This window comes from Mobula birostris, chromosome 30 (genome assembly GCF_030028105.1).
Source record: "Mobula birostris isolate sMobBir1 chromosome 30, sMobBir1.hap1, whole genome shotgun sequence".
NCBI classification, from domain to species: Eukaryota; Metazoa; Chordata; class Chondrichthyes; order Myliobatiformes; family Myliobatidae; genus Mobula; species Mobula birostris.
The window spans coordinates 38,127,606-38,148,104 of NC_092399.1; the positions used below are offsets into that span (position 1 = coordinate 38,127,606).

General features: G+C 40.1%; 1 protein-coding gene across 1 annotated transcript in view; it reads left to right on the plus strand.

Moving 5' to 3' along the window:
* LOC140190525 (adhesion G protein-coupled receptor B2-like) overlaps positions 1 to 20,499 on the plus strand; it is a 1,142,782-nt gene that overhangs the window by 169,132 nt on the left and 953,151 nt on the right. The window contains exon 3 of the mRNA XM_072247176.1: positions 15,301 to 15,465. Coding sequence (XP_072103277.1) covers positions 15,301 to 15,465 — 165 coding nt within the window. The remainder of the gene's footprint in view (positions 1 to 15,300; positions 15,466 to 20,499) is intronic.

The window sequence follows — 20,499 nt, forward strand, 5'->3', positions numbered from 1 at the left end:
CTGTTTTCCTATTTTTGCCACCAAAGTGGATAACTTCACATTTATTCACATTAAATTGCATCTGCCATGAATTTGCCCACTCACCCAACCTATCCAAGTCACCCTGCATCCTCTTAGCATCCTCCTCACAGCTAACACTGCCACCCAGCTTCATGTCATCCGCAAACTTGGAGATGCTGCATTTAATTCCCTCATCCAAGTCATTAATATATATTGTAAACAACTGGGGTCCCAGCACTGAGCCTTGCGGTACCCCACTAGTCACCGCCTGCCATTCTGAAAAGGTCCCGTTTATTCCCACTCTTTGCTTCCTGTCTGCTAACCAATTCTCCACCCACACTAATACCTTACCCCCAATACCGTGTGCTTTAAGTTTGCACACTAATCTCCTGTGTGGGACCTTGTCAAAAGCCTTTTGAAAATCCAAATATACCACATCCACTGGTTCTCCCCTATCCACTCTACTAGTTACATCCTCAAAAAATTCTATGAGATTCGTCAGACATGATTTTCCTTTCACAAATCCATGCTGACTTTGTCCGATCATTTCACCGCTTTCCAAATGTGCTGTTATCACATCCTTGATAACTGACTCCAGCAGTTTCCCCACCACCAATGTTAGGCTAACCGGTCTATAATTCCCCAGGTTCTCTCTCCCTCCTTTTTTAAAAAGTGGAGTTACATTAGCCACCCTCCAATCCTCAGGAACTAGTCCAGAATCTAACGAGTTTTGAAAAATTATCACTAATGCATCCACTATTTCTTGGGCTACTTCCTTAAGCACTCTAGGATGCAGACCATCTGGCCCTGGGTATTTATCTGCCTTTAATCCCTTCAATTTACCTAACACCACTTCCCTACTAGCATGTATTTCGCTCAGTTCCTCCATCTCACTGGACCCTCTGTCCCCTACTAATTCTGGAAGATTATTTATGTCCTCCTTAGTGAAGACAGAACCAAAGTAATTATTCAATTGGTCTGCCATGTCCTTGCTCCCCATAATCAATTCACCCGTTTCTGTCTGCAGGGGACTTACATTTGTCTTTACCAGTCTTTTCCTTTTTACATATCTATAAAAGCTTTTACAGTCCGTTTTTATGTTCCCTGCCAGTTTTCTCTCATAATCTTTTTTCCCCTTCCTAATTAAGCCCTTTGTCCTCCTCTGCTGAACTCTGAATTTCTCCCAGTCCTCAGGTGAGCCACTTTCTCTGGCTAATTTGTATGCTTCTTCTTTGGAATTGATACTATCCCTAATTTCTCTTGTCAGCCACTCGTACCTCTCTTTTAAACTTCATCTATATGAAGGAAAATTAGGCAATTTGGCCCATCGAGTCTGCTGGAGCATATCATCGAGCCTGATCCAATTTTCCTCTCAGCCTCAGTCTTATGCCTTCTCCCCATATCCCTTCAGGCCCCAAGAACGTATCAAACTCTGCTTTAAATATACATAGACACTTGGACTCCACAGCTGGCTGTGGCAAAGAATTCCACAGATCCGCCACTCTCTGGCTAAAGAAATTCCACCTCATCTCCGTTCTAAAAGGACGCCCCTCTATTTTGAGGCTGTCTCCTCTGGTCTTAGATTTTCCCACCATAGGAAGCATCCTATCCACATTCACTCTAACAAGCCCTTTCACCATTTGATAGGTTTCAGTGAGGTCGCCCCTCATTCTGCTGAATTCTAGAGAATATAGGCCTGTGCCATCAAATGCTCCTCAATCCTGGAATAATTTTTGTGAATCTCCTTTGAACCCTCTCCAGATTTAGCACATCCTTTCTAAGATAAGAGGCCCAAATCTGCTCACCAGTGTTTTCTACAGTTTCAATGTTACATCCAAGCTTTTATATTCCAGTCCTTTTGAAACAAAGGCTAACATTGTATTTGCCTTCCTCACCACAGACTCAGCCTGCAAATTAACCTTTAGTGAATTGTGCACAAAAACTCCCAAGTCCCTTTGCACCTCAGTTTTCTGTATTTGCACCTGCACCTCCTACCCCAACTCATCTCAGCAGAAAACCTCACAGCCAACCACCCACCAAGCAACTGCAAAGCCCCTCAAAGAGAAATCCTGATCTGTAGTGATCAAAAACCTGACAGTTTATCATACTATGAAATGTTGGTGAATGCAGCAGGCCAGGCAGCATCTATAGGAAGAGGTACAGTTGACGTTTTGGGTCGAGACTCTTTGTCAGGACTAACTGAAAGAAGAGATAGTAAGAGAGCCCAAAACGCCGACTGTACCTCTTGCTATAGATGCTGCCTGACCTGCTACGTTCTTCCAGCATTTTTTATGTGTGTTGCTTGAATTTCCAGCATCTGCAGATTTCCTCGTGTTTGCGAGTTTGTCATACTGCAGGCTCTTACTAGTAAGGGACAGAGAGGTTCACCCATTTCACAGCAAAAGGCGAGACTAACAAATAGTTGTTGCTATGGTGTTAGAATCTGTCATGTCGCTTTTTACTCTGATTCTATGAATCGGCAGCAAAGTTATCCCTATCACTGAGAGAAAGAGCGTGATGGAGCAATCGCTCAAGTACAGAGACCTCCATCAGTTGCATCCACCACCAAAAAATTCTGATGTTCTTTCTCCCACGATGCCTCAGTTGGCAACACAGGCATGGAATCTGTCATCCACGGAGCAATGTAGGGCCATACCCTGGAGGAGCATCTTCCAGGCTGGTTCTGGATATCTCGAGAAACGCATGGTCGGTGAGATCAGGGAGTAGGAGCTCATCTGCTGTGAAATACCACAGATTGAATGCAGCTGCAGATCATGGGCTTCGACAGAATCCCAGCCACCTTGAAATGGAGAAAAAAAGAGAGGAATTTGAGCTGTTTTCGCAGATGAGCTCAAAGAAGCGGTCATTTGGTGCCATATTAGCTCTGCCTCCCAAACTTTATACATGCTCCCTTATTATTTTTGTCTGACTTTGCAACCTCTCTCTTTATGTGAGGTTCCCTTACCTTGTCACTCTTGACCTTCTTCCTGACTGGAATATAGTCATAGTCATAGTCATACTTTATTGATCCCGGGGGAAATTGGTTTTCATTGCAGTTGCACCATAAATAATTAAATAGTAATAAAACCATAAATAGTTAAATAGTAATATGTAAATTATGCCAGGAAATAAGTCCAGGACCAGCCTATTGGCTCAGGGTGTCTGACCCTCCAAAGGATGAATTGTAAAGTTTGATGGCCACAGGCAGGAATGACTTCCTATGACGCTCTATGTTGCATCTCGGTGGAATGAGTCTCTGGCTGAATGTACTCCTGTGCCCAACCAGTACATTATGTAGTGGATGGGAGACATTGTCCAAGATGGCATTCAACTTGGACAGCATCCTCTTTTCAGACACCACCGTGAGAGAGTCCAGTTCCATCCCCACAACATCACTGACCTTATGAATGAGTTTGTTGATTCTGTTGGTGTCTGCTACCCTCAGCCTGCTGCCCCAGCACACAACAGCAAATATGATAGCACTGGTTACCACAGACTTGTAGAACATCCTCAGCATCGTCCGGCAGATGTTAAAGGACCTCAATCTCCTCAGGGAATAGAGACGGCTCTGACCCTTCTTGTAGACAGCCCCAGTGCTCTTTGACCAGTCCAGCTTATTGTCAATTCGTATCCCCAGGTATTTGTAATCCTCCACCATGTCCACACTGACACCCTGGATGGAAACAGGGGTCACCGGTACCTTAGCCAGTCCTGAGCTCTAATAATTTGGTCTTTAAACAGCTCCCTCAGATATGGACAGCCCACAAGCAGCTGGTCAGAATTGTCTTAATTTTCCCTTCCAAATTTAGTACTTTCTTACGAGATCCTGTTTATTTCTTCCACCAAAGTGCATGACCATACACTTGCCAACATTGTATTTCATTTGCCACTTTTTTGCCCATTCCCCTAAACCATCTAAATCTCTCTGTAGGTGCTCTGTTTCTTCAACATTACCTGCTCTTCCACCTATCTTTGTATCATTGGCAAATTTGGCCACAAATCCATTAATACTGTAGTTTAAATCAATGACATGCATCGTAAAAAGCAGTAGTCCCAACACTGACCCCTGTGGAACTCCACTGGTAACTGACAGCCAGCCGGAATAGGATCTCTTTATCCCCACTCTCTGTTTTCAGCCAACAAGCCAATGCTCCACTCATGTCAGTAACTCCCCTGTAATTCCATGGGCTCTTATCTTGTTAAGCAACTTCACGTGCAGCACCTTGTTAAAGGTCTTCTGTAAATCCAAGAACACCACGTCTACTGCATCTCCTTTGTCAACCCTGCTTGTAATCTCCTCAAAGAATTGCAGTAGGTTTGTCAGGCAGGATTTTCCTTTCAGGAAACCATGCTGGTTTAGGCCTATCTTGTCATGTGCCTCCAGGTACTCTGTAATCTCATCCCTAACAATTGGTTCCAACAACTTCCCAACCACTGATATCAGGCTAACAAGTCTATAGTTTCCTTTCAGCTGCCTCCCACCCTTCTTAAACAGCGGAGTAACATTTGCAATTTTCCAGTGCCAAAATCTATCGATTCTTGAAAGATCATCGTTAATGCCTCCACAATCTCCCCGGCTACTTCCTTCAGAGCCCAAGCATATGTCCCAACAGGTCCAGGAGATTTATCCACCCTCAAACCATTAAGCTTCTTGAGCACCTTCTCGGTCGTAATTTTCACTGCACAAACTTCACTTCCCTGACACTCTTGAATGTCTGGTATACCGCAGACATTTTCCACTGTGAAAACTGATGCAAAATACACATTCAGTTCCTCTGCCATCTCTCCATCTCTCATTACAATATCTCCTGCGTCATTTTGTATTGGTCCTATATCTACCCTCGACTATCTTTTACCCTTTATATACTTAAAAAAGCTTTTAGTATCTTCTTTGATATTAGTCACCAGCTTTCTCTCATAATTCATCTTTTCCTTCTGAATGACCTTCTTAGTTTCCTTCTGCAAGTTTTTGAAAGCTCACCAATCCTCTGTCTTCCCACTAGCTCTGGCTTCCTTGTATGTCCTCTCTTTTGCTTTTACCTTGGCCCTGACTTCACTTGTCAGCCACGGTAATGTCCTGCTTCCTTTTAAAAATTTCTTCTTATTTGGAATATATCTGTCTTGTACTTCACTCATTTTTCACAGAAACTCCAGCCATTGCTGCTCTGCTGTCTTTCCTGCAAATGTCTTTTTCCAGTCAACTTCTGCCAGTTTCCCTCTCATGCCATTGTAATTTCCTTTATTCCACTGAAATACTGACACATTGGATTTTTTTTGTTTCCCCTCTCAAATTTCAATGTGAATTTGATCATATTGTGATCACTGTTCTCTTAGGGATTCTTAACTTTAAGCTCTCTTATCACCTCCGGATCATTGCACAACACCTAATCCAGCACAGTCGATCCCCAAGTGGGCTCAACAACAAGCTGTTCTAAAAAGCCATCCCTTAGACAGCCTACAAATTCTTTTATAATATGTCAACATAACTCATATTGGAGTTCACACCCATTCATTTCTCCCGCACAATCTATTACTATTTTTCTTTTTAATAGACTTGGTTCACTTTTTATTTGTGGCTATTTGTTTCCTCTTCCATGAAATCAAAGTACTTGTTTGATTCTTCTCCGAATTCTTTATTCTCTCTGATGTTTATCTGTAAGAAAGCATGTTTGCCTGTCTTCTGTCATACCTTTCAATGAAACTCCCTAAACTCATAAATAATTCATTCCTAATGCCTTTGTAGTCTTTATTTTAGATTTTGGTCTATAGCTTTTCAGTTTCAAAGGATACAGAAATACCTTTTGCAATGCCCAAACAAATCATTCCTACTATTCCTCTCGTGCTGCGTGATGGAGGGCAATACTACGTGCTGAAGGCAGCATAGAGAAGGACTTCTGGTTTTTTTGGATATTGAGCGTAAGCTCATTCTCTTGTATGCTTCAGGGAAATGAGCCAATCATGCTTCCAAACCTGGCCTTTCACTCTGGCACTGGGTATGCTTCATAGTCTCTGAGTCTTACACTCATGTAGCAGTAGTTTGCTGAAAAGCTTTAACCAAGAAATTACAGAAAACTTTCATGCTGTCAATTTTGAAGACAATCAAATCAAAAACTAAACATTTGAGATAAAAGTAGAAAATTATGTAAATATTCAACAGATCATGTGAGATTTATGGAAAGAAGTATTAACATTTCAGTTTGGAGAAAATCTCTGCAACTTAAAATGAAGTTATTTCACTTTATTTCCTAGTACACATGAAAAATCTCCAACCTGAAGTATAAGCTCTGTTTCTCTTTCCACAGATGCTTCTTGAGTGTTTCCAAAATTTTCTACCTCAACTAGATGTGTTTTGTGGACCACTTTCTTGTGGAATGGACGCCAGTATTTCTATTTGAAAGTAGATGTAGTTGGCTGGATCATCTGAACTGTAAAAAATAAAGTGGCATTGGAAATAGCATTCAATTTGTGTCACTTGGAATTCTTTAAATAACATGTGCTTCTTGAAAACAGGCTTCACCCGACATTGTTAGTCTGCATCAAAAATGCTGGAGTTTGATGTCTTCAGAAGAAACAAAAATCACCCAACAATACAGCACCTGTATTTATATGAATATTATATCTCAATAAAATGCCATGGTGTTTGATTACCCTGTAATCTGAGGTTCTCTTTAGAATGGATTGAGTATTACAGCAGTAATACTCAACTCACCTCCAACACATTTCTCACTGGAATGGAACCTATACCTGCAGTGCTGATGTCTAACCTACAAGTAACCTGCATTGTCTCCTCTCCACAGACAGTTAGCTGATCATCAGTGTTTAAGCTACAGTTATAAGTGATGTTTATATATGTGCATATTTGGAGGCTAAGTTCATGTCATTGTTGACTCGTTTGTTGAAGAAGACAAGAGAATGGACCTTACATTTAACATCCACAATATAGAAGTCCTCTACCAATTTGTAGCCAATGTACAGCATCATCTTTCAACAATAAAAGCTCACTGAAAGAATATAGAAAATTATAATCACTTACCACATGACTAAATCCACCTCTCGGCAACCACCACTTTCAACACTACCACAGAATTTGCTGGACTGAAGAAAGGGGTGGTTGAAGATCAAGACCGATGTCTCTTTTTTTTGTATTAGAGTTTACCTACAGCAGACACTTGAGAGTACTGGAGAGATAACATTAATGCACTTGAAGGATAAACAAACCAAATTTAGTGTTCTCTTCCAGTCAAAATCTCCAACACTGAAGTTCTTGATACATTTGGTCATTTTGTTGGACAGGTCAGGTCATTCACATATTGCTCTGTTATGGCAACAGATTACCAGGTGAACAGAAATAAAGATTCAAGGATATTTTCAAAACCTTCATGAAAAAAATGGAACATTACTTCCCACCCCTCTCCCAGCAACCATTGTAGTTACATCAGTAATTTAAGGACCCACAATCAGTGAAATAATTAAAGAATATTAAAAGTATTTGACATTTCTGTGGGATAAATAAAAAAGAATGTATGAAAACTCTATAAGTAGAACATAAGATCATTGCAATAATGAACCTTTGAAAAAAAAACTATTCTTTTGGATAGAGATTAAAAAAATATGCAGTCACCAGGAAGATTCATACACCCAGTATAGGAGGTTTATTACTTTATTACGTATAGGAGGTACCCAATAAAGTAGTCATTAAGTGTATGTTCATGGTCTTCTGCTGCTGAAGCTGCTTCTAGGTTCAACGTGTTTTGCATTCAGAGATGTTCTTCTGCACAACACTGTTGTAACACATGGTTGTTTGAGTTACTGACATCTTTCTGTCATCTTGAACCAGTCTGGCCGTTCTCCTCTGATCTCTTGCATTAACAAGGCCTTTTCACCCACACACTGCTGCTAACTGGATGTTTTTTGTTTCTTGCACTGTTCTCTGTAAACAATAGAAGCTGCTATGCATGAAGATCCCAGAGATCAGCAGTTTCTGAGTTACTCAAACCACCCAGTCTGGCACCAACAATGATTCCATGGTCAATATCACTAAGATCACATTTCTTTCCCGATTCTGATATTTGTTCTGAACAACAACTGAACCTCATGTATATAAGTATGCTTTCATGTATTGAGTTGCTGCCAAATGATGGGCTGATTAGATATTTGCATTAATAAGCAGATGTAGAGGTGTACCTAATAAAGTGGCCAGTAAGTGCATATCTGTCTCCCATCAGTAGCTATTCTTCAGGATACAGTCTAATTAAAACAGTAATGAAGGGTTCAAAGAAAGGTACTGCAATAATAAAAGGAGATGTCAATCATCATATCAATAGGAGAAATCAATCTGATATTATCATCCAGAAGAAATAAATATATACAAACTGAAAATGCCAAAAACACTCAGTAGAAGAAACCCAGCTAACATTACAGATCAGAGACCTTTTGTCAGAATTGGAACAAAGAGAGATCAAGCTAGTTTCAAGTAACAGATAAAGTTGAGGAGGAGTGAGTTACATAAAATTGAAACACATAGGACTGCAACAGTATAATGCATTATGAGCTCATTCCACATGTCCGCTACTTACTGTATGAAAAAAATTGCCATGCATGTTTTCTTTAAATATTTCTCCCTCAATTCAAATTTACAAACACTAGCTTTAGACTCTCCTACCCTTGGAAATGGACAGTGACCATTCACCTTATCAATGTCCTCATGATTTTATATATCTCTATAAGGTCATCTCTCAGCCTCTTACAATCAGATTTTTTTCCAGAATCAGAATCAGGTTCTTATATCACTCACATATCTCGTGAATTTTGTTGTTATGCGGCAGCAGTAGAATGCAATACTTAATAATAAAAACTCTGAATATGGTTGGTTGGCATCCATCTGTCTCAAAGGACAATGGGTGCTGATCATCATCATCACAAGCCTGGGCGGAAGATATGGAGATCCTGAGATCCCCCTCTCGGCCTCACCAATGCCGTCCAAAAGAAAGACTATGAGTCAATACGTTTGGCACCAGCTTGGCCTCAAGAGCTGTCGAAAGGATGTTCAATGATTTCCAGCCACCTTAGGGGCTCCACTCCAGATTTGATGTCTTGGTTTACTCCCATAGCCTTTGTCTCTCCTGAGACTTCTACAGGGCAGTGGGACTACTTAACCATAGCTGGGGATCTGGTTCACAAGCACCAGGGAGTGTCCACACACCGGTGGACCTGTGTGGATGGGCCAGACCTCCTCACCAGCTTCTATAGTTCAGCCTGAGTCTGAAAGCAGGTCAATTTCTGTATGTCGCTAACAAGGAGGCATTACATGAGGCTTGCTGATAAGGAGGCTATGTACTGCCAGGGAGAGACTTACACATACCGCTGACCTTACACATTCAGTAAATATATATGTGAGTAATATTATATAAGTAGTGCAAAAAATAGTAGCGAGCTAGTGTTCATGAGTTCAATGTCCATTCAGAAGTCTGATGGCAGAGGGGAAGAAGCTGCTCCTGAATCAATAAGAGTGCTCCTCAGGCTCCTGTACCTCCTCTACGATGGCAGCAGTCAGAAGAGGGCACGCCCTGAGTGACGGGGGTCCTGAGTGATGTATGCCGCCTTTTTGAGGCATCACCCCTTGAAGGTGTCCTGGATGCTATGGAGCCTAGAGCCTATTATGGAGCTAGCTGAGTTCACAGCTTTCTGCAGCTTCTTTCAATCCTGTGTTCCTGCACCGACACCCCCCCGCTCCTTACCAGATGGCATACAACCAGTTAGAATGCTGTCTGTGGTACATCTGCAGAAATTTGCTCGTGTCTTTAGTAAAATACCAAATCTCCTCAAATTCCAAATAAAACATGGCTGCTGTCATGCCTTCTTTGTAACTACACCAATTTGTTGAGCCTAGGATAGATTCTAGAGATATTGACTCCCAGGAACTTGAAATTGCTCCTTCTTTTCATTTCTGATCCTTCTACGAGGACTGGTGTGTGTTTCCTTGTCTTACCCTTTCTGAAGTCCACAGTCAGCTTGCTGGCAGAATTGTGGGCAGAATTTGCAGACTTTGAGTGCAAGGTTGTTGCTGTGACACCACTCAACTCATTGATATATCTTGCTCCTGTATATTTTCTTGTCACCATCTGAAATTCTGCCAACAAGTGTCATCAGCAAATTTATATATGCCAATTCTGTTGTGCCTAGCCACACAATCATGGGTGTAGCAAGACTAGATCAGTGTTGATTATCACTGAGGTGGAGATGTTATTTCCAATCCACACAGTCTGTGGACTTCCAGTCAGGAAGGTGAGGATCCAGTTGCAGAGGGAGGTACAAAGGCCCACTTTTTGGAGATTTTTGATTAGAATTTGGGAATGATTGTGTTAAATGCTGAGACGTAGTCAATAAACAGCTTTCTGACATAACTTTTAGCATTGCCCAGGTGATGCAAGGCTGCTTGAAGAGCCAATGGATTGCACCCGTTGTAGACCTATTGTGGCAATAGGCAAATTGTCATGGGTCAAGGTCCTTGCTGACTCAAGAGTTGATTCTAGCCATAACCAACCGCTCAAAGAATTTCATTAAAATGCCTCAACCTGTCCAGTTCAGCTACACTTTACTTAAAAAAAAATCCCCTGGATTCCCTTTAAATCTCCTGCCCCTCACAATCAAACCATGTCTCTTTGTTTTTAACACCCCCATTTTTAATACTTACCCATCTATGCCCTTATCTACTTGTAAGAGGTCTTCCCTCAGCTTTTGTTACTCCAGAGAAAGCAAGCCAGACCAGCCCAATCTCTCAGCCAATTCAAATTCAGATCAGTTTATTGCCATATTCACCAGTGTTCAATGAAATTCTTTACTACCTTGAGGTTTATTGAATAAACTGTACATGGTGATAATAAATACAATAATCAATACAATGACAAGTGCAAACAGCAGAAAAGAGCAAAGGTTGTAGTGCAGTCTGAAGTAGTGCAAAACAAAATACTAAAATGAAAAGTGAGTATCAAGAGAGCTAAAAATGAAGATAATGAGGAAGTGGCAGCACCTCTGGGGAAGGGGGTGTGAAATAAGTGATTGGTTTACAGTACATGTTTGGTATCAATGGAGAAGAAGCTCTTCTTAAGTCTAGATGTCCTGACTTGCAACCTCCTGTAACTTCTTCCAGAAGGTAGAAAAGACAAAAGGGAATAGGCAAAATGGCAGGCATCTTTGTCGATTCTATCAACCTTTCTGAAGGAATGCACTGTGTTGATGGACTAGATGGAAGGAGCATCTGATGAAGTTTGAAAGAATCTTTCAGACAACTAGTAAATATGCTAATACACTTTCTTGACCAGGTGAAGCTGTTGCTGATATATATGTCAATTACACATCTGTACGCCAGGTCCAGTTTAGAGATTAGGTTATTAGGAATTATGGCTTTGAAGGCTGAGCTGTAGTCAATCAATAGCATTTTGACATATTTATTCTTGTTGGCAACTTGATCCAAAGCTGAATGTAGTATAAGGACGATGGATCCTACTTGGACTTATTTCCCTAGATGCAAATTGTAAGGAGTCTAGATTGTCTGAGAGGTTGTCACTGATGTTTTGCATTACCAGTCTTTCAAAATACTTTACTTCACTATAGTCAGTAGTCATAGTCATTGAGACAGGACTCTACTATTCATGGGAATTGAATAATGGAGATTTTCCTGAAGCAGATGAGGACAATAAACTGAGAGGTTGAAGATATCAGTGAAAGCAGTGGATCATAAACACAGGAGACTCTGCTGATGCTGGAAATCCAGAGCAACATGCAAAATGCCGGAGGAATTCAGCAGGTCATGCAGCAGATCTGGAGGGAAATAGTCAATGTTTCAGGCTGGATAGGAAGGGAGAATAAGCCAGAATAAGCAGGTATGGAGTGGAGAAGTAATACCAGCTGGCAGGTGATGGGTGAAGCCAAGTGAGGGGGGAAGATCAGTGGGTAGGGGAGGGAGGGAATGAAATGAGAAGCTGGGAAGTGATAGGTGTAGAAGATAAAGACTGGAGAAGATAGGAGAGGAGAGTGGACCATAGGAGAAAGGGAAGAAGGAGGGACACCAGAAGGGATGATGGTCAGGTGAGAAAGGAAGGGTTAAGAGGGGAGCCAGACTGGGGAATAGAAAATGAGAGAAGAGAGAAGGACAGAAATTACCTGAAGTTACTAATGTTCATACCTTCAGCTTGGAGGCGACCCAGACAGAGTGTGGGGTGTTTTTCATCCATGAGTGTAACCTCATCATGATAGCGGATATCCACAAGGAAGTCTCGCCTGTTGTGGTGGATAACGCGAAGGTGGTTGATGAAGTACTCCCCAATTTATGCCGGATCTCACCGATGTAGAGGAGGCCACATCTGGAACACCTTGATTTACAGGTGAACTATTGCCTCATTTGGAAGGACTGTTTGGGGCCATGAATGGTGGTGAGGGAGGAAGGGGTAAGTGTAGCACTTGTCCTGCTTGTAAGACAGTAGACATGCCTGAGTTCTAGACACAAAGTTACACTATTCTCCAAGTGTAGCCTAACCACCCTTTTATGCTTTACAACATATTGTCCCAACTCCTATGTCCTGACCTATGAAAGTAAACGAGCCTTATGTTTTCCTTGCCAACTTGTCCGCCTATTTTGCCATTTTCAGGAAGCTATTGATGAACAGACTCTCTCTATTCATCAGTGTTTCTTTAAGCTCGACTATTCAGTGCATATATCATGGACAACTTAACTCACTACTACTCTGAACAGATTTTGTGATTTACATACTCACTTTCAAGAACTCTTTACATGTCATATTCTAAGTGTTATTTATATTTGCAAAGTTTAAATTTATTTGCATATTGGTGTTTGCCAGTCTTTGTTTCTGTGTAGTCTTTTTGTAAAATGTTATTGTTTTGTTTTTTTTTCTTGTAAATGCCTCTAAAAATGAATCTCAAAGTAGTATGTAGTAACTTTGATTAAAAATTTATTTTGAACTTTGTCAGTGTGGTCGTGTGTGTTTGTGTATTTATTATAAGCTGGCACTCACTTTTCTTACCTGCACAATGTCTTTTGTAATAGAACTTCTCAACCTGAAGAATGATGATGGCATTTTTATCCATTCTAAATAAGTTTTATTATAGTCTCTTCATGCTGGTTCAAATAAGAGAACTTATCCAAAAGTTCAGAACTAAATTTGCCTCCTGACAGTTCATGAAACCAAGCAAACCAAAACAAAAACTGCTGATCTTGGGCATCTGATCTTGACCCACTGACACTCTTTTCACTACTCCTTGATTATTTGGGATAATGCATCCAAAACATCTCTTCTCCTGGAACCCAGAGATGCAAACAATTTGGTTTCTAATGAATGCCCAATAATTGTTGCTTGAATGTTTGTAAAAGGTTTTTGATAATTCTGGTACACAACTGATCAGAGTACCTCCATCATCCATCTAAGATGAAAATTGATTTTTTTTTCTTTGCCAGAGTTCCACATTGAAAGATTTACTGCTATATCAAGCAGAACATTTATGTTAGAAATGGAGAAATGGGATAAACTGCTGAAGAGACTCAATGGGTCAACAGCATGTACGGAAATAAAATGATGGATGGCAGATAGAGCCATTGGTGGAGGGGTGGGAGAGGAATGGGGTAGGTAGGGACATAGGCTGGAAGGTAATAAGTGAAACCAGATAACTGAAGGGCTGATTGAACTAAAAAGGGGAGGGTAAGGAACCTATATGATGAAGTGGGGGTTGTGGATGGTAAAGGTAACTAAAGGGAGAAAGAATCTGGTGCACTGGTAGGAGTGAGAAAGGAACATAAGGGCTTTGAGTTACCTGTGTGGGAAAACTTAATTCCATTGTGTTGTTGACATTGTAGCAGAGACCACAAGGAGATCACTAAATGTAATAGGTGGGATTGGAAGAGGTACACATAAATCTCTGCCTCAGTTGAAAAAGCTATTAATATACCTGGATGGTGGTGAGGAATTTGGTGTGGGAACAAGAAATGCAACATTGATGACTAGATTGATGCTACTTCCTTTACCCATGCAGAACTTATCAATTTTATCACCTTTATTATCTTCCATCCTGCCCTCAAATTCACTTGCAACATGTCTGGCACTTCTTTCCCTTTTCTCTAATACTCTGACTCCATCTAAAAAGATAAACAAGCCACAAATATTTACTGTAAGCTCACGGCTATCACAATTACACCTCGTTTCAATCTATCTCCTGTAAGGATGCCATCATTTCATCTCTGTTTCTCCATCTCCACTATATCTGTTTTCAAGATGAATGTCTAAAATGTTCTCTTATATGTTTAGAAACATATCTCCCTCTCTACCATAATTGATAGAGCCCCTGCCTCTCTCTTCCCTCTCCTTTCCTTCACTTAGTTCCATCTGCCTGTACTAACACAGACAGAATGCTGGAGGAAATCAGCAGGTCAGGCAGAACCTGTGGAAAGGAATGGAGTCAATATTTCAATATGCTAGATCCCTTTGCATGCGTATGGCCAATATCCCTTGAAATTTTTCCTATCCAAATATCTTTTAACTTTTGTTATTTTCCCTCCCTCAACCACTTCCTCTGGTAGCTTACTCAAGATACATATTCATCTCTCTACCTGAAGAAGTTGCTCCATGAGGACCCCTCCAAATCTTTCCCCTCTCACTTTAAACTTGTGTCCTGAAGTTTTCAATTTTCTTTTCCTGGGAATAGAGTTGGCCATGTATGAAATTACAAAAGAATAATTTATGGCTATACTTTTGCATTGTATATTGCAGGTTGTCCCAACACTGTTATCACCAAGGGTCATATTTCAAAGTCTTGGAATGGATGTGTTGCTTGATGCTCAGGCAGAGATGATGGTGGATCACTGAGAGTAAGGAGGAGAGAGACAAACTAAAAACAAGTTCAGCTAATAACTAACTCTAGAAGCAGGTGACATTGATGGTTAAGTAGACTGAAGAATGGGGTGACAACTTGAAGTAATATTTCAAAAGCTTAATGGTAAGATGGCATAGGTAGGAAAGGGTTAATAGCTTTTCTGCAGTAGCAGAAAATTGAAGTGTTCTTGCATTTCTCTCCAAAGCAAGATTTCAATGTTTCATTTGGCTTAAACACTAGATGAGATAGTTTTGACTGTATTTTTGTTTTGTTTTCCCTTTGTCACTAAATTATCTCGTTATATTTTATCGATTTAATGAACAAAATGTAATGTATGTTAGTGCAGTCTCATTCTTTTTTTCAAGTACTTTATGATTTGTTATCAGAAGTACTAGCTGTTGTTGTTTTTCCCTTTGCCAGGTGACCCTGCAGCTGAAGAATGGTCTCAGTGGAGTATCTGTTCACTGACGTGTGGAATGGGATTGCAGGTGCGAACAAGATCTTGTGTCGCCTCCCCATATGGGACTCTGTGCAGTGGTCCCTTAAGGGAAACACGAGTTTGCAATAATACAGCCACGTGTCCAGGTAACTTTATTGTGTAGTTGAATCTTGTGCCATTGCATTGATTGCAGTGCTTAAAAGTAAATTAAAATGAATTACGTATTAAATTGACAGAATAGTTGCTGAAAGGGATATTAATCATGTCTATGCTTTACTCTGCTGCTGTTTTAATGCAATCAAAAGTTAATCAACTTTAAAATAAATATGTTTATTACTTAAGAAAATATAGTGGAGTGAGAGCTGTCCTAATGTTCCTTGGCTAATAATATTGACAGTATCTTCTTGGATGGGTTATTTTTTCATTTATAAAGAGGAACATAGCATAACAATCACATGGTTTATTGTGATACAGTTATATCATCCTGTACTGAATTTTACACTGCAGTGCCATAGTTACTTTTAGCAATAAATTTGATCAGATATGTGTTGATCAAGTGGCTGGAGTATTCACTCAGATTCCTAACCTCTCACGTTGGCAGTCAGAGGTACCCACCTACTTCAAGCAGACTTCGCTTATACCGGTGCCGAAGAAGAACTTGGTAACCTACCTCGATGACTATCATCCAGTTGCATTTACATTCACAGTGATGAGTTGTTTTGAAAGGATAGTTATGAAACATATAAACTCTTGCCTGAGAAGCGACTTGGAACTGCTCCAATTTGGCGACTGGAGCAACAGATCCACGGCAGATGCCATCTCATTGTCTCTTCACTCAACCCTGGAACACCTGGACAGCAAAGATCCGGATACTCTTTATTGACCACAGCTCAGAATTCAACACCATCATCTCCTTAAAACTAATAAATAAGCTTCAAGACTTTGGCCTCAATACCCTACTTGTGCAATTAGTTCATATTAGTAACAGCATCTTCTCCACAATCTCCACAAGGCTGTATGCTTAGCACCTTGCTCTACTTACTTTACACTTATCACAGTTTCAATGCCATGGTGAAGTTTGTTGATGTCGTACTGTCATAGGCCACAATAAAAGGTGGTGATGAATCAGCATGTAGGAGGGAGATTGAAAATCTGGCTGAGCATTGCCACAGCAACAACCTTTCACTCATTGTCAGCAAGATCAAGGAGCTGAATATTGACTTCAGGAGGAGGAAACCAGCGGTCCACTAGCCATTTCTCATCAGAGGATCAGAAATGTAGAGGGTTAGGAACTTGGTGTTATTATTTCGGATGAGCTGTCCAGAGCCCAGTACATCCTGTAAGTGCAATTACAAAGAAAGCACAGCAGTGTCTCTGCTTCCTCAGGAGTTTGTGAAGGTTCGGCACAGATGACGCCAGTGACTAACGTGAGCAATGGCAACATCTTGCAGACAATTCACAAATGTCCTTCTTATTCTCCTTCTTTTTCTTTTAGATATACTTCTACAACTAAACTGTATGCGATTGGAGCCTGTAATTTACATTTTGATCATGTGTTTTTGGACTGATTGAGTGATCTGGCACTTTTGCTGTCTCTGAGAGAATCTGGCATGTTTGACAGCAAGGTTGACAAGGGAGTGTGCAGCCTAATAGTGGAGTGTGAACACATGTTCCGCTCCAATTCTTGAACAACTCGCTGATTAAAGCATTGAGCAAGATTAAAATCAACGAGGATGAGAGCAGAAGATAAGCGGATGTTCAGCACGATCTGCCTGCCGTCTGTCTGCATTCGCCTGGTCCCTTAGCACTCATTCGTCGTTGTCATAGAAAGCTGTTGAAGTCTTGGGACTCGGGCAAGGTTTGATTGGCAGTTTGTGGATTGGACTTTTTTTCAGGATTCTGCAGTTTATGTTATATGTGTTTCTGGTATCTGGTTATTCTTTTATTTTATTGCTAATTTGATCAATTTAGATCAGGGCTGGCTGACCCTGTGGCCTGCAGTCAACAGACGACACGGCACTAAATCAGAAGGGGTATATGTTGTGAAATTTGTTGTCTTTGTGGCAGCAGCAGCACAATGCAATATATAATAATAGAAAAAACATGAATTACTGTTATGTATTAAATAGTTGAATTAAATAAGTAGTGCAAAAATAAAATTTAAAAAGTAGTCAGGTAGTGTTCATGGATTGAATGTCCATTCAGAAGTCATATAGCAGAGGGGAAGAAGTTGTTCCTGAAGCATTGAGAGTTTGCCTTCGGGCTCCTGTATCTCCTCCCTGTTGGTCGCAAAGAGAAGAGGGCAGCTGGGAGATAGAGGTTGTTAATGGCGGCTGCTGCATTTTTGAGGCATCGCTCCTTGAAGGTGTCCTTGATAGTATGGATGCTGGTGCCCATGATGCAGCTGACTGAGTTCACAACTTTCTGTAGCTTCTTTTGATCTTGTGCATCAGCCCTCCGTACCAGACAGTGATGCTGCCAGTTAGAATGCTGTCTATGGTAATTCTGTACAAATGTGTGAGTGTATTTGGTGACGTACCAAATCTCCTCAAACTCCTAATGAAATATAGCTGTTATCATGCCTTCTTTGTACTTGCATGTTGGGCCCAGGATAGATCCTCAGGAACTTGAAATTGCTCGCTCTTTTCACTTCTGATCGCTCCATGAGGACTGGCTTGTGTTATTTCATCTTACCCTTTCTGACCTCCACAATCAGTACTTTGGTCTTACTGACATTAAGTACAAACTTTTTGCTGCAGCACCATTCTAGCTGATATATCTTGCCGAACTGGACTGTTTCAAGGGCTCTGTAGTTTGATGTTCTGTGTGTTATTCACGTGTTTTTTGCTGTTTGCGCAATTTGTTCTTTTATGCACATTTGCTGTTTGATGTTTACTTTGAATGGCTTCTGTGGTGTTTCTTTGTGTTGTGGCACACTGCAGAAAGACAAATCTCAGGATTATATACTCCCTACATACTTCGATAATACATGTACCGTATTTTGAAACTTTAATATGTTTAAAACTTTGAATAACATCCAAAACTTTGACAAACTTCTATAGGTGTGTGGTGGATAGTATATTGATTGGCTGCATCACAACCTGGTATAGAAACAACAATGCCCTTGAATGTAAAATCCTACAAAATGTAGTAGATGTGGTGCAGCCAATAATGCTTAAAGCCCTGTCCGTCATTGAGTGTATCTACACAAAGTGTTGTTGCAGGAAAACAGCATCCATCATCCAGGACCCCCACCACCCAGGCTGTACTGTCTTTTTGCTGCCATCAGGTAGAAGGCACAAGAGTGTCAGGACTCACAGCAGTAGATTCAAGAACATTTACTACCCCTCAACCTCTTGAACAAAAGGGGATAACTTTACTCAACTTGAACTTGCCCCACCATTGAAATGTTCCCACAACTTATGAATTTACTTTCAATGACTCTTCACTTCATGTTCTAAATATTTATTATGTATATATTTCTTATTATTTCTTTCTTTTTGTATTTGCACAGATTGATCTGGTTGTATGCCCAAGTTGGTGTGATCTTTCATTAATTCTATTATGGATTTATTGAGTATGCTCACAAGAAAATAAATCTCAGGGTTGCATATGGTGACATATATGTACTTTGATAATAGATTTATCTTGAACTTTGAAATTTCTCAAAACTAGGTAAATGCCATTCCATCCCCTCCCCCACCCCGCCAACCTTTTGCTCTGTGCACTTTGAGAAGAGTAGTATAAATATATACAGCTTGGTTACTGTAAATCTGCTGTTAAACAATACATAGCCAGAAATTTGTTGATAGATACTATTTTACGTATTACCTCTGGTGTCATTTTAACTGGAAAATTTTATTTGTATGGTGAAATTACTTCATCTTCTTTGTAAGTAAATTCTACATATGACTACTTTACAGCATCTCAGAAGGCAGAGTGGGGATGGTTACAGTCACATGCACCCATTTAGTTTGCACACTCATCTTAAATCAAGATTAGTCCAGGAAAGAAAAACACATTTTACTCCTCTGATCTACAGTATGCTCAAAATCTTAAAGAACAAAATGTGTCCTTTGAAAAAGGTTGATGTTGATATCTTCTTTAAACCAAATAGGAATAAGCTTGCAGCAAGCCACCAAAAATTTTCTTGTATTGAACAAGTAATTTTCAATGTTATATGTTGCAATATATGGGCAGCATTGATATTTTTAATAACCTGTCAACAAGCTGACCATCTTGATTGTGCAATTAGGTTATGGAATGTAAGATGAATAAAAGAGGCACATGCTAATTCTTAGCATTGCTTTCCCTTGGACTGAGATTTATTAGCACAAAGTGTGTTTTTGTTATTGCCTCTCTACACTTCAATGGATATTTTCTTTCAAAATTCTTTATTTATAACCCACTAACAAGGATTAATTTCATCATGCAATCTCTCAAATTGTGATTTTGATTATGAAGATGAAAAGCAAGTGGTTAATCATATAATATCTGCAAGAATCAGATATTCTGAAGGAAACAGTGAGCAATTAAAGTATTCCTCAAATCATTAGTGGATTATGAAATATGTATGTACAGTACTGAAAACAAGTCTCTCAGTATAATTTGAAAGCTGCACAGGAACTTAGTGTGACCAAACAATACCATAAACTAGGATTCACTCCATCTGCTCACAATTAGCAGTCATACATTACACTTAACCTCATCATTTATTGTATTAATTTCCCAATTAAAAATACACAAATATTTAAGTTTGAAATTTGTATATTTTTAAAAATAGTTATGAACATGATACCAATCAATTTATCTGGGGTTTAATGTCTCATTATTTGAGATGGTATCTTGTGGGTTTTTAAATTTTTGGTTTTGGTATTGAAGTCTCCCTTCCCTCCCCTTATCTCTCCTTCTGCTGCTCCTTCCCTCCTCTCTCTATTATTTCTCTATGAGAGAGAGAGAGAGAGAAAAGGTAACAGTGGGTGATTCAATACATTTTCAGTAGTTACAATGCCATTGTTTACTTTGGGTTGACATTTCATCCTTGGAATTGCATATCTGCAATGGGAGACACCTCTGATTGTTCAAACATACCTGTTTGGACAAATTAGTTGACACAGGTATTCTAGAAATCTTCTGAACATGGGGAGCCAGACACCCAACCCATAGTTCCCTGGATTGAT